The sequence below is a fragment of the Chanos chanos genome, chromosome 7 (assembly GCF_902362185.1).
Source record: "Chanos chanos chromosome 7, fChaCha1.1, whole genome shotgun sequence".
Lineage (NCBI taxonomy): Eukaryota > Metazoa > Chordata > Actinopteri > Gonorynchiformes > Chanidae > Chanos > Chanos chanos.
In genome coordinates this window covers 47,248,085-47,262,963 of record NC_044501.1, presented here as the reverse complement: position 1 = coordinate 47,262,963, position 14,879 = coordinate 47,248,085, and the positions used below count along the sequence as shown (strand labels likewise).

The 14,879-nt window shown below is 42.2% G+C and overlaps 2 protein-coding genes across 2 annotated transcripts in view; one reads left to right on the top strand and one right to left on the bottom strand.

Annotated features, from left to right (window-relative positions):
* Window positions 1-3,809: 3,809 nt before the first annotated feature.
* Window positions 3,810-6,532, bottom strand: dctn6 (dynactin subunit 6). Its single transcript, XM_030780109.1, has 7 exons — window positions 6,459-6,532; window positions 6,137-6,201; window positions 5,924-6,029; window positions 5,738-5,826; window positions 5,561-5,608; window positions 4,940-5,082; window positions 3,810-4,543 (listed from the first exon to the last, which is right to left on the bottom strand). Exons 1-7 carry the CDS (start codon window positions 6,494-6,496, stop codon window positions 4,445-4,447), a joined length of 588 nt encoding a protein of 195 aa, XP_030635969.1. The 5' UTR covers window positions 6,497-6,532; the 3' UTR covers window positions 3,810-4,444.
* A 3,396-nt stretch (window positions 6,533-9,928) lies between these two features.
* Window positions 9,929-14,879, top strand: part of rela (v-rel avian reticuloendotheliosis viral oncogene homolog A) — a 15,229-nt gene continuing 10,278 nt past the window's right edge. Inside the window, exons 1-3 of the mRNA XM_030780127.1 lie at window positions 9,929-10,037; window positions 13,273-13,311; window positions 14,555-14,691. Coding sequence (XP_030635987.1) covers window positions 10,031-10,037; window positions 13,273-13,311; window positions 14,555-14,691 — 183 coding nt within the window. The 5' untranslated portion in view covers window positions 9,929-10,030. The remainder of the gene's footprint in view (window positions 10,038-13,272; window positions 13,312-14,554; window positions 14,692-14,879) is intronic.

Sequence of the window (14,879 nt, the reverse complement as noted above, 5' to 3'; positions counted from 1 at the left end):
GGAGGGGGGGTAGGGGAGGCCATTCTGTTACCCCCCCCCCCCCCCCACCACCACCTCCCCATGTTCTCTGAACCCTCCTCCTCTCTTCCCCGCTCCTCTCCTCTCCTCTGCCGGCGGTGATGGGGGGGGGGGGGTGGGGGGGGTGGGGGGGTGGGGGGGGGGGGGGGTGGAGTGACCACAGCTGTTTCTGACAAGAAAAGAGGACAGATGAGTGGACTGCTGAGATACAAACAGGCTCCAGTTACAAACCACTTAAAACTGATTCAGGATCAGCTTTCTCCACAAGATAGAGACTAAACCCCCCACGCATACTGAGAGGATTTCAGGGTAAACTGCAGGGGGGAGAGAGAGGGAGAGAGGTGGTCACATCCTGTTTATCAAAACAGCTTGAGATGTTATGGCTGTCCAGTGTGAACAAAGCACAAATTCAACTGTTTTAAGCCTAAAATGCTCTGTCTAAGACTGACAGTTACCGCCCACAATTCCAGGTTTTGCAGAGTTCTCTATGAGTGATTTGCAGGTCGTTAGTGAAAAACCTCAGACATGTTACTCTGGAACTATGTTATGGTTCTGGAACACATGGCCTGACGCAGCAACTGCTCTGTCGCCGATGGGATTTTCATTTGTCCAGTGTTCTGTTCTGTGAGTCTGGGCCTTTGCCCTCTACCGTTTCCTGATTGGTTGATCTCACTTACATGTGACTCATCTCTTTCATAGTGTACTGTAAACCTGAAGTTCAAATAGTTGAAGAGTTCCCGTTTAGTTACCTTGGGCATTTTTCCCCCTTGCGCTAACGTTTTTTCCCACATGTCTGTGAAGCTATTAAATTAAAACCTTCGAACCCATGGCATGTCTGGGTACGCTGGGTATTACTCGGCAGTGGGAAATTGATCAGTGCAATACCATTTGCCCAGAAGGAGAATATTTCAGAAATCAAAACTCCAAACAAACAAACTGTTGGCGATACACTCTGAAGCTGAATGCAAATGATCGTATTGAGGACAGAAGGATTGAGTGAAAACACAGGCTTGTGGGAGCGGATTCACCCTTCCCTCAGCAGGGTAAATCGCCTTTGATTGTGAATTCTCCCTTGTTGCACTCGGAGGAAGTGAGCCCGGGCTCCCAAACAGGCTCCCCTCAGCCGCAGGCCGCTTGTCGTCATCAGAGCTGAGACTGTTTAGGCTGGAGGACACTTGATGGGAAAGAAAACAACCCCATGACTGACTTAACCCCCCCACCCCTCCACACACACATCACTGAGGGGCATTAAGCCCCCCCCCCCCCCCCCCCAACCCTTGTCTGTATGTGGCATGGGGTTGACGTCTTGGCTTTTTTTTTCGGGTGGCTGGGATAAGCTTTTCCTGGGTCACTGAATGGAGAGGGGGTTAAGTAGAGAACAGAGTCAGACGAGAACCACTTTCAAACGGCCCGTTTTTCCTAAATAAAGAGCAACAAACCGTAAAGTATTCCAACTTGTAACGGGCTCTTGGAATGCTGAGAGAGAAAGAGAGAAAAGAGAGAGTGTGTTTGTAAGAGATGTGAAGTATTGGCTAGTGTTGTGTCTTCTCTGGGTGTTTCTGAAATTAAAGTAAAGCTGTGCTAACTACTTTAATCTATTTATGACACGCATTTGATTTTTTGTTCCGTGTCCGTTGTAGTTTACATGATGCTGTGTCCCAGTGGGAAGCAGGATATGGATTTTGATGTCACAGCAAATGAATTTCACATCAACTGCACTCACCTGAGCATGAGAAAATCGAGGGGTAAAAAATCAATGTGGCATAAATCAGAAGACGCAATCGCTGGGACTATTTTTAAAATCGCGTCTCTTATGCTGAACTGAAAGACGTTGACTTTCATCAGAAACACTACTGAGTTTCATGGTCAACTCACACGTCAGCCTAAAGCCAATTGACATTCGAGCGGGCTCCTTGTCTTACCCCCTGTGCAGTTTGCGTTTTGGTTTTTAACTGGTTTTACCAAAAATTCCGCCTGACCAATCCCCAAATATGTGTAACCAGATCCTAAATAGGAAGTGCTCATCTTCTGGACTTTGCTACAGGGCTGATTCATGGAGAACTGAATGGAATAGTAGCTATGACATTTACACAGATTCAGTAAATCGAGTCAAATTCCATAATTTGTGACTAAATGTATTACAGTGAAAAACTGCTGTGTGGCATTGCTCCTGTGAGCTAATGGTTTTCTGTTCGGTTGAATCTGGTTCATTTGACACTGACAGAGAGGAAGGAATTCCCTACGTCAGCTCTAGTTTTACTTTTAACTCAAATACATATTTGTCCAGGCATGGGTGACTCAGAAACTCACTCACACACACACACACACACACACACACACACACACACACAGATAAGATTTTTTTTTTTTTTTACCTGTGTATATTCATACACACAATGGAGAATACTTTGAATAAAGGGTGAACATTTTGCTCAGTGTCCCAGAAGCCTTGGGAGTCAGTTGGTTAATGCCATGGGCTGCCTATAAACGGACGTGAGTAAAACTCTGAGCATCAAAACTGCAGGTTGTTTGAAAGATAAATACACTTATTTCTTAGTGCACGCTTTCCATTGACTTACATTGTGAATGAACCAAAACGCAATGATTAACATTGCTAACCCTGACCATAACCAAAGACATATTCTGACAGTTTTTTTGCTTTAACAGCAACATTAATATCTCTTTAAAAAAAACAACAACAAAAAAACGTCTCCCCTAACTGGGAATGGCAAATGTATCCACTGATCTGATATTTACATCTGCAGGGGGACATTTGGTCCACACACCACGAGAACCTGAATCTCACACACATACACACACACACACAAAGACACACAGAGTGGGTCATCAGCTTGATTCCAGCTCGTGTTGAAGTTAATTATTCGTGTTTGAAATCCAGCGGGTGTCACCCAGTGCTATAGGTCAAACATCAGCTTTCAGTAACAGAAATGACCAGGATGCAAAGGTCAGCTGTCAGAACCCCCCCCAACCCCAACCACCACCACCTACCCCCTCTCCCTCTTCCATTACCCACAATCCCCCTGTGGTAACCCACTGTCCTTCTCAGACATGACACACCACTACCTCCTAAGAGAGAGAGAGAAATAGAGAACACTGATTGTATGGTATCAAGTCAATTTTTTTTCATTTTCATTTTCTAAGCCGCTTATCCTGATTAGGGTTGCGGGGGGTGCTGGAGCCTATATCAGCGCTCACTGGGCAAAAGGCGGGGAAACACCTTGGACAGGTCGTCAGTCCATCGCAGGGCAGACACTCAGACAAACCTAAGGGCAATTTAGTGTCTCCAATTCACCTGACTTCTCACAAGGAAACCCACACACAGGGGTAACATGCAAACCCCCTGCTGAAAGGAACCCTGGTCGGCAATTGTACCCAGGACCTTCTTGCTGAGAGGCGACAGCCCTGACCACTGCAATAATTAGGGTGCATTCCTATTCTTGATTAATGGAAAAAATTGAGAAGGACACAATGTGAATAATGCATACAGTATGACAAGAGGAATCTTGTGTATAGTATTACAAAGGGACTCCTACAAGATTGTCGACTGATCACTACTACCTTTTATGGTTTTGCTCTGGCGCCACCCCGTGGATAACAGGTTGAACTGCAAATGTTTGTACAAAGACTAAATTTTCTTGCAACAACTACTTCAGCCTGCCAGACTTGATTTGTCTAAATTTCTTTTAATTAACAGATGGACATGGGGGCAAAGGCTAAATTGTGAAAACACAACATAACAACTTCATTTGTGTGAGTAAGATAGACTTTAATATACCAGATTTCATAAATACAGATTTCAAACTCAAAGCATGTGTCATAAATGTGTCACAAAACAGAAACAGTAAAACAAACAAACAAACAAAAAAAATTAAACAAAATAACAACAACAGCAACAAAGAAAACAAAGCAGAATCAGTAATCACAGCCACGTGATACCGGGGGAAATGGAATTAATTAGAATTTTGTGCTATTATTTGAAACGCTGATATGAAGCTGTCTCGTTTCTGTAAGGGATTCACAGCTCTGGTCCTAAAGGGCCTCTAAGCACTGACAGTTAACAGAACTAAACCTGCAGCTCAGTGGTCCCGTAGGTGGGAAAAGCAGTTGTACCTGGTCCCTGAGGACCACAACCAGACCCTCTCTAGTGTTTACAGTCTCTATGAAGTCCACTCACAAAAGCTCGAATGAGAGAGGTCCTGAAAACCAGGCCTGGGAGTCCAGAGTCCTGCTGGATGCTGCCCTTACCCCCCTTTACTGAAGTCTGCTTTTTACATTTACACTCTGACCCATCAGAGACCAATCAGAGTGTGGTGTTACTAGGAAACCCAGCAGGACTGAGGACCTCCAGGGCCTGACCTCAGGAACCTGTTCGGTGTGGGGCTCATGGCTTGGTCCGTATCGGTATTTAACTCCTGGCTGGAGTGGAGTTGCCTTTGACCGTCTTCTTCAGGTGATGGTAATTTGGTAAAATCTTCATCAGAAAGTCCAGCTGAAGGGTCTGAGGCTACAGACAACACGCAAAGAGAAACCGGAGGTTGAGAAGAGATTGAGGTGAAAGACAAAACTTTTCAATCACAGCTCAAAGCCATGTTAGATTAGATATGATGTATTTTGAGCAGGGTCGGTAAAAACTGAGTTTTCTTATGAAGTACTGTGTCTCTGTCTGGCATGTTGTTGGAAATCATGTTTCCTTTGATCCTCATTGTCTTGTGTATGAATCGGAGGAGTTTTGGTTTTCCGTGACACTCCATGTCATATTGTCCAGTCTTTCAAGATAATTCTTTCATTCAAAGTAATTGTGCTGTTGTTATTGTCTGTATGAACAGTACTGCTATAGGGACAAGTCAATCCAATAAAACATCCCTGAACTGAAAAACCGAACAGCGCTGGAAGTTCGTACCTGCGGCCTTTCGGTCTGAACGCGTCTCATGCAGTCGGAGCCGTAGATCACGGTGTTTTCCGGAATCACCTCGCACGTGTTCACCTGACAACACGCCCCGACGATACAGCCGCTCGTCAGGATCACGTTCTTCCCGACGTCAGCTACAGGGCACGGCAAAAAAAACAACCGACGCACCGACATCACATTAGCCAACACTTCATTTAATGACATGTGAACATACTGTAAACCAGGACCCAGAGCGGCCCTAACAGACTGGGGTCTTGTCCTTCCAGAACGTGTTTACTGCAGTCAGGTCTCCAGCCCTGGGCACCACACTGGACAGAATATGCCTGCCCTGCATCTACCTCTGTACAGGCTTTGATGACCCAGTGACATAAGAGGTGTTGTATAAGGTGAGTTATAAGAAATATTATCTGAGGTGAGATATAAGAGATGTGTATGGTAGGTGTGCTAAAAGGGATGTTGTATAAGCTGAGCTAAGTGTGTTAGAGGACTGCCCCCTGGGCCCCTTGGCTTCAGGCTGGGAAACCCCCTGTAAGCCCCCTCTGGGTGTGTGAGTGCTGTCAGCTGACTTGTGCTGGCTGACAGTCATCAGAGACTTTACTTTATGAGACTCACCTTTGGATTCAATGACATTGTTGTCCCCGATTTTTAAAGCCTGTGATACTGAAGACAGCAGTTAAGGAACAGAGTATGTGTGTGTGTGTGTGTTAAACAGCTTAAAACCAAGCATCATTATAATCAGGTGCTGTTTGAAAACATGCAGAATTATGATCGCGGGCAATGCAAGGATACCACAGCCAACTTCAAAAACATTATTGACTCCTATCGTCATGGTTTTGGGCTCCACTCCCTCTGTGTCTGGCATGATGTTTTCTGGATAGCTGGCAAACAATGAGAACAGTAAATTAACACTCTATAGAAGACAACTAACTGAGGGATATTGAAAGAAAGAAAAAACCCCCAGAAGTCCACGTTTACCTGTTAATGATAAGGGCCTGTTCCTCTATGAGATTGCCTTCTCCGATGATAATAGGGCCGGCTTCCGCAATGATACGGGCTTTGGGATGAACGACTGTTCTTGGTCCTGAGAAACGTTACAAAGACAAGATAAGACGGGACGTGAAGGAACCACGACATTATAAAATGAATATTACTACAAAACTGCTGATTTCATTAATCAACAAAAGCTACCTATGGTCACATCTCCTCTGATTTCGCTCTCCACGCATACAACTGCACCCGCTGCGATTTTGACACTGTAGGGGGAAAAAATAGGCCCATATTTAAAAAAAAATGCGCACAGGGAAGACTAATATCACCGAATAAATATGTTACCATGATGATCGAAATATTTTGCCTGTGAAGCTAATGTTTATTAGCCGGTTTGCTAACTAGGTGTGGCAGCATAGTTCCAGTCGGACGTTACCACACGGTTAACAGTGACGCGTATTTACTATGCTTTATGAAGAACTCTATAATATTGAAGTATAATAATGAAAATCATGAATCTTACGTTTTTTGATTTGCTTGTTTTGCATTCTGGTCAGCCATCTTCGCAGGTCCAAGTGAGCTGCAATAGGTAATCGACTACACGGAACTCACGAGTTTACACATTGATTAATAATGTCTGGAACGTCCACAATATCTATTCTCTGCTGCCACCTGCTGTATTAATATTTCCTTGCATTGATAACTTTGACAATTCAATTACACGTGAGACTTTCCTTCACCACATCTCCGTGTAAACAAGCAAATAAAACATAATTTTGCAGCTCTTTACGTGTGTTTCGGCCCACACACTGAGCATAATCGTGCAGTTTAATTCAGCGACCCATAGGGACAGAATTCAGAGAGATGCTAAACACCCGAGGACACGAGAAAGTTTGGGGAGAAAACCGACTTTAGCAATTTTCCGCTGTTTTTGGTAGTAACAACAGACATTCAGTAAATGATACTGAATCTTGTCTAACCTAATTTCTGCTATTCTTTCGCCTGCTTAAAATTCATGCAGAACCGTGTGTACTGGTACGATCACATGCTAGAATGCATTAAAGGGCACCCATTTCATAGGTTTGCCATCTGCCACCTTTGCTGTTATACAATGAGAATAGGACAATCACTGTTTTATGATGTTTAGCTCATCTATGTTCTATTAGAGGTGTGAGTGTGTGTGTGTCTATGTGTGTGTGTAGGGTAACCCTACATTATTTCTGTTTGTATCATAATCTCGATGTTTACAATATATCTATAATTCCTTATTAGAAATTCATTCATTCATTCATTCATTCATTTTCTAAGCCACTTATCCTAATTAGGGTCGTGGGGGGATGCTGGAGCCTATCCCAGCGTTCACTGGACAAAAAGGCCAGGAAACCCCCTGGACAGGTCGCCAGTCCATCACAGGGCAGACACACAGTCGAACACATTCAAACCAGGGAACCAGTGTCTCCAATTCACCCGACTTACATGTCTTTGGACGGTGGGAGGAAACCGGAGCTGCCAGAGGGAACCCACGCATGGGGAGAACATTCTAACTCCACACAGAAAGCCCGCCCGGCTGGGAACTGAATCCAGGACCTTCTCGCTATCAGGCAACAGCAGCACTCATTACACAGCCAAGCCACCCTCCTTATTAGAAATAGTTCTCATTTTATTCCTGATAGTGAAGGAGAACTGTTATCCTAGGAGGAACACTATTTTTGAGCTGCATTATTAAATGTTGGTGGTTCAGTTTTGATGGGGGTTTTTTTTTTGTTTTTCTCTTTCTCTGGAAAGCATAAGTAATGAGGTGCTTTCACCAGCTATGACTCGAGGTCAGATCAGACCGCAATCCCTAACCCAGCAAAAGAGCGAGATACTGCCGAGAACTGTCTCCCTATGACTTTACTCAATAATGATTACAAAATACTGGCGTCCCTCCATATTTACAAAAAGGATTAAAAACATTTTGGACGACGTTAACAGATGAAACACAAGATGGCTTTATAGAAAAAACAACACATTGCCAATAATGTCAGATTGGTAGATTACTACTAATAGTAAATAGTTACCAAATAGTAGTTTAGTACTTATTACTACTACTACTACTTATTAGTCTATAGTGAATTCATATGTAATAATGGATACATATTTTTACAGACCTTTATAAAGCATTTATAAGATTCATTAGAACATAAGTTTTTTATTGATAGAACTTGTTTGATAATTTGATAATTAAATGTCCTATCATGTGTTTAAACTTCCATTAACAGGTACTTTTAGTTTGGTCCCTAATTCACAAACACAACTTCTCTCTGCATAAATATGTAATTTGAAACTGTAGAAACATGCTATATAAAAACAAACGGGTATGTTTTGAAAGGTGGATGAGAAATGACATTTTGCTGGTGTGTCAACTCTTTAAATCGAGTGGTCTTCTCTTCCTGGTAAAGTGCAAAATAAGTGTTACACCCAAGCAGTTTCTCACGGTAGTAAAACCACATTTTTATTTCCCCTGTTTCTAAATGAAAGTATGAAAACACTGTCCTGACTCTTACAAACCCCGGAGCTATTACAACCATGCTTCATCACAGATTTGTTATCACACTTGTTACTTTCACATCAGCACATCTCACAGTACTCACTACAACATTACTGGAAATCAACATGGAAATTAACATTTGACATGAGTAGTTTGTATCAGCACAAAGTTAGTAACCCTCAAAATCACTGTCAAGTTGTGACAAAGAAAACTGGAGTTATTTTTTAAATGTTTTTTTTTAAATGTTTTATAGTATTAATACAGTTAAACTTAACTTGATGTAAACTCAGGTCAGGTAAATACCTGTCTGGACTGAAATACTTAAACATAATTTTCTGTAGAAACCTCATCTTTTATTAACACATCATGATTAAACAACTTGAAACATCATACGTGACCACTGGCCCCAGGAACAGTGAGAGAACCTTCAACACCCAAGTTGACTGCGCGAGCCTTTTTTCGCCAGCAGTGTGTTTAAATTAAAACTAATCCTTCCAAAAGTCTATAAACTTGTATAGATATTCAACGTGTGTCCAATTTTATTTCAAAAAGCGAAACCGTGGCCCTTGAAAACCACAAAATTTCCACTCATGTGAAGGGTTTTTGTCGCTTCTTTCATCACTGGCCACTTGAATGAGCTCACACCGAAAGTTTACGTATTTTTCATGCAAATCACTGTACACAGCTCGCACTTGCACGGCTGTAATCGGCATTGTGACAACCAAACACATCAGGGAACAACCCCCGCTATCGCCTCTAATACCGCTTCTCGTTCACTGATTGGCCACCAGCGTACTGTAACTGGAGGAAGAGAAATTTGGCCGCGATTCTACTTACGACCAGTGGGTGTATGCAGTGGAACAAGCAAACCCTTACGTATGCGATAAATGCTTGTTAAATTTTCTTGTACTTTAAAAAGGCTCTCAAAATTTCTGTCATTGTTCAGTAAAAACAAATCACTCGATCCACTTATTTTTAAAACTATAGAATGAAGTTGAATAATAATAGTTCTTTAAATATAACTTTCGTTCATAAAAGCCTAATGGTTTCATATTTTTTGACAGCAGATTCCGTGAGCCGAAACTGTTGATGATATCAATGAAATTATGCAGTGTAATTGTACTCTCAACCGTAATATCCGGAACCCTGAATCAAAGGGTAAAAGCAGACACAGTGGAGTCCTGTAAGGCACTGTTATTAACCCCTGGAAACCAGTTCAAACTGGGCGATTTTTGTCTCGAAATTGTACATATACATTTCATATACTGATTGCAAAAAACAATATGATGATTTCACTGTTAAATTGCGAAAGTGGCCCAAGCCACATGTTTTTTTTCTGGATCGCTTGAAGAAAAGCTACGTCATTTGGGTATTTCCGCGCTCTGTCAGAGGACGTGCGGGGAGGGGGGGTGGAGGCTGTCGAGTTACTTTCGAGTTGCGGGGGCGTTGGAGAGAGAGAGAAGTCGGTTTAGAGATTCGAAAACATTCATCTAGAGAAAGGTTGAAACCAACGCTGTCTCTTTTAACGGAATATACCCAGATTTGGGCCTGTATTCGGATGAGAAATGGATGGTAAGTCCGACCTAAAAACTTTTGCGTTTTGATTGTAAACTGTTTTTTATTCTTGGGGAAAACCCACGAATGAGAAGAATTGCCGAAACGCCAGAGAACGGCCTCTGACAGCAATGGAGAATTATGTCTTTCTTCTTTGCATGTCGGAAGTTGCTCGTATGCAGTCAAAACGATGATTAAAAATAGTGGCGCAGATGATTGCTGAACGAAACGGCCTGGCCGAGAGACACACAAGGTTTGTCTAATTCACCCTGCCATATCCGCATACAACCGAATCTGACGCGGAGCATTGTGCTCCACTTCAGCGCCGGCCTATTTATTTTAAGATCTTTATCGCACTGCGACCACCAAATGTATTTGACTTCTGTGAAAGCTTCCTCGAACGTGGTCTATGCACCTTCAGTGAAGGTACCTACTCATTCTCGTATAAGATCCACCCTCAGGTTTAAACAAATCCACATGCGCCCGTTCTCTGAACTATTCGATTAATTATTCGACGCCTTTACTAAAATCGCACTTGCTTTGCCACTTCATTAAGTGACCATCCCAGACGCAGCTACGCAGTTATCTCGCTTGTGTTCTGAGTTCGAGTGAAAGGTAACAAGTGTGAGAAAGTTGGTGACTGTTTTGATCCCTTGGTCGCGCGAATCGGAAATACTTTTGAGGCCACAGCTTGGCAAGTCTATTAAAGTCGTAGACTCCGTCTGTAGGACAGGGTTAACGAGACAGAATATAAGCACGTTCACTTTCCTGCCTACATTGTATTTACTTTAAAAATTGTGTAAGTTAACTGATGAGAGAACATTACGCGAAATTAAAAAAAAAGTAGGACTTTCTAATGCGATAGCTTCTACTACTGTAACAGGAACTCTCAAGTGTATCAGAACACTACTACAGGTACTACTCGTGCCGTTAAGCAGTTACCATAACTGTTTGAAACAACAGTAGTTATGGTAGGGACGATGTCTCACAACTGAAAGTAAGCCGTGTTGTTTTGTGGATAAATATTTTCCATATTTGAATGACTTGTGGATGCCTGTGTTTAATCATCCGACAGAAACACTGAAGTGGGTGTGTAAGTGGAAATGTCATGTAGCCTTGAAAATGGAGGGTTTCTTTTTTTCTTTTTCTTTTTCCTTTCGTTACACTGCTGCACATAGGCATAACCCTCCCCAAACTCCTACACACATGCACCGCTTTCAGTTTGAGCTGAGCCCGGTTGGTGAAGGCTCAGAACCTTCTCTCTCCGGCTTGTCTTATCTTCAGCGTTACTCACCTGAGTGGTCCAGCATTGGTACCTTTGTCAACAGCCTCTTTGTGGTGGATATGACTGTGTAATGTGTTTGTTAGTGGACTTGTTTTTGTGTGTTTTCGACTGAAATTTAGTGCGTCTCACGCTAGAAGGCTGCATATTGTAATTCCATAAACTGGTGCATCACTGGGCATTCTGGGCCAGTGCTCAGTAACACAGTAACACAGTCGTCCAGTACAGACTGTTCTCTGATTATTTGTTTAGGTTCCTCAGATATCACATCTGATTCTGTGGATCTGTTGGCTGATAATTAGCAGATAAGCTGAATCACTGTTGATAAAGAAGTCTGTGTTCCCAGACAAATGTGTTAGAGAAACACTGGGTTAGACTTTTATAAAAAACAGTCTGCAAACTAATAGACTGGAACAAGTTGAAGTCTATTTGCAACACCAGAAAAAAAAAAATAAGAGAGAGAGAGAAAAAAAAAGGTTTGCACTTGAAGAGCTTTGTTTTTCTCTCTCTGGTCTTTTGGATGGCCCCTCAGGCCGTGACAGACGTATGTGAGGACCAATGGGAGCCAGCGAGGGGAGAATCTCTCTATTTATAGCCGCGAAGGCAGAAGAAGTTAGGATCCACTGACAAATTCATCTTACCTTTCATCACACACAAATATGGTTTTCTCACAGATACATAGGTTGTTGTTGTTGTATGCTCTTGGCAGCACTGAATTAAAGTACCAGGCAAAAAAAGGGCCCAAGAGAGGGTAAGCTGATACCTTTTATTGTTGTGTGTGATTACATTGAACTGGTGTTGGGAAGCTTTTGAACAGTGGAGTGAACATTAGTGGCAGCGTATTGGATTTCAGCATAATGGTGTCAGTATGGCTGTGAGGATATCAGACACAAGAGTCTTCTACAAAAACACAACTCTGAATTACGCCTTGCAGAAAAGAGTTTTCCTGGTTATAGGCAGGATAGGTACAGAACATACATGAACATGGGCATCCTGTTTTTCATATGTAGTTGGTCTGTGTTATGAACTGTGCTTATTGGGTTACCTCACACGAAATCAACACTCAGCCAAAGTCTGGACTGTTACGTTGTAACAGCCTTTGAAGAACGGTGGAGTAATGTGAGTCATATCGCTCGTCTGGCTCTAGAGTGACGAGAGGAATAGGTGGAGATGGACAGTAAAACCAAAAGACCTTGGGCTCGTTTCGGCCGCTCTGGAATTCTGGGAGGGAGATCCTCGCGTTATTATTAATAATCCCAACGCTGGGATTCGTTCCTCTCGGATATTCTCACGAACTAGAACTCAGAACTAGCCGTCCTCCTTCATAATCCATCGAACAAAACGTGTGACGACATATACTGCATGTTCTGGAATAAAATCATGTCGCTCGTAACCATAAACTTTTATAAACCTACCATAAAGTATAAAATGACGCGTTTGTAATGTATGGATGCGATATTACACTTTTTATATTAAATTTCCCCCTTAACATTGCAGCAAAATATAAAATATAGTTCTGTGCAGGTGTATATTGAATGCTCGTATGATAAGCGGTAGCGAATTGCTAATTGCATGTTGTGGCTGAAAGGACATCGTCTTCTGTGTATGCAACAGTCAGGAGGAATCTCTTTACTTAAATGAAAACATTCACATTCAACAGTGGCACCCCCTAGTGAGGCAACAGTTTCTGCTGAGTGTCCATCTGTGTGTGGAGCATAACTGCTTGGCTCTACCTGTGAAAGCGGGTGGCGTGTGGTGTGTGTGAAATCACGGAAAAGCTCTCCGTGTTCCCAGCGGGTGGAGGATGTCCCGGGGACGCGGTCTCACTGACCTGATTGCTTTTCTCTGTAGGTTTCTCACAGCACAGCTACCCACAGGACGGGGCTGCGGATCAGGTTTTGTTGTAGGGGTTTTTTTTTTTTCCCTTCCTCTTTTGTGCGCTTATTCCTGTAATCCTTCATGTCTTTCCAGGAATGCTGCTCAACTGGGGCCAACCCCCTGTTCCACAAGGTAAGCAAACACTGCAGTACACCACAGTGCAGCCCTAGGCTACACACTGCAGTCATTAGATATACAGTAGTCATTCACTATACACTACAGTCATTAGATATACAGTAGTCATTCACTATACACTACAGTCATTAGATATACAGTAGTCATTCACTACACACTGCAGTCATTAGATATACAGTAGTCATTCACTATACACTGCAGTCATTAGATATACAGTAGTCATTCACTACACACTGCAGTCATTAGATATACAGTAGTTATTCACTATATACTACAGTCATTAGATATACAGTAGTCATTCACTATACACTACAGTCATTAGATATACAGTAGTCATTCACTATACACTAGAGTCATTAGATATACAGTAGTCATTCACTATACACTAGAGTCATTAGATATACAGTAGTCATTCACTATACACTACAGTCATTAGATATACAGTAGTCATTCACTACACACTGCAGTCATTAGATATACAGTAGTCATTCACTATACACTACAGTCATTAGATATACAGTAGTTATTCACTATATACTACAGTCATTAGATATACAGTAGTCATTCACTTTACACTACAGTCATTAGCTGTACAGTAGTCATTCACTATATACTACAGTCATTAGATGTACAGTAGTCATTCACTATATACTACAGTCATTAGATATACAGTAGTCATTCACTATATACTACAGTCATTAGATATACAGTAGTCATTCACTATATACTACAGTCATTAGATATACAGTAGTCATTCACTATATACTACAGTCATTAGATATACAGTAGTCATTCACTATATACTACAGTCATTAGATATACAGTAGTCATTCACTATATACTACAGTCATTAGATATACAGTAGTCATTCACTATACACTGCAGTCATTAGATATACAGTAGTCATTCATATGGATTATCAAACATCCACTCTGATGTCCATCCCAGTTTTGTTTCCCTGTGGCCAGAGCCTGACACAATGTAATTATTTTTGTAAAGAAAGGTCGTAAATATTAAGAAATGTAATAAGGGTGAAGAACTTTCCAAAAATCTATTCTGACAACATTCAGCTCTTGCAGCAATTATCAGATTATAAACAGTGCTTGGAGAAAAGGATTTGGACAGGAAAACAGTTTACCTTTATAAAAGTGCAAAGTTTGCAGCAAGTGGCTTTGAGACTTTCACTTCTGGTGTTCTGGGATGAGTAAGACTTGATAATGATGTTTTTTTGTCCTTTCAGGGACGCCGTACGTGGAGGTAATCGAGCAGCCCAAACAGAGAGGCATGCGATTCCGTTACAAGTGCGAGGGTCGTTCTGCGGGCAGCATCCCGGGAGAGAAGAGCAACGACACCACAAAGACACACCCTGCTATTAAGGTACGGTTACCGTGGGAACGGAGAGGACACCGCTGTCAGACTGTTAAAAAAAAAAACAGCGAATATTAGGCCGCTCCCTGCCCGCTCATTAACACAGAATAGCACACTGTTTACGCTGAGTGCAAACAGGAGGGAATAAGGCTGTCGTTAATAGCCGCGCCGTATCAGAGAGCTACTAAAAACAATAA

Bases quoted from the DNA above. Each gene is read 5' to 3' on its own strand.
- dctn6 (XM_030780109.1), bottom strand. From the start codon at position 6,496: ATGGCTGACCAGAATGCAAAACAAGCAAATCAAAAAAC. The intron at 6,202-6,458 runs GTAAGATTCATG...TTCCCCCTACAG, and splicing joins AAACAAGCAAATCAAAAAAC to TGTCAAAATCGCAGCGGGTG. The intron at 5,827-5,923 runs GTAAACGTGGAC...ATTGTTTGCCAG, and splicing joins CAGGCCCTTATCATTAACAG to CTATCCAGAAAACATCATGC.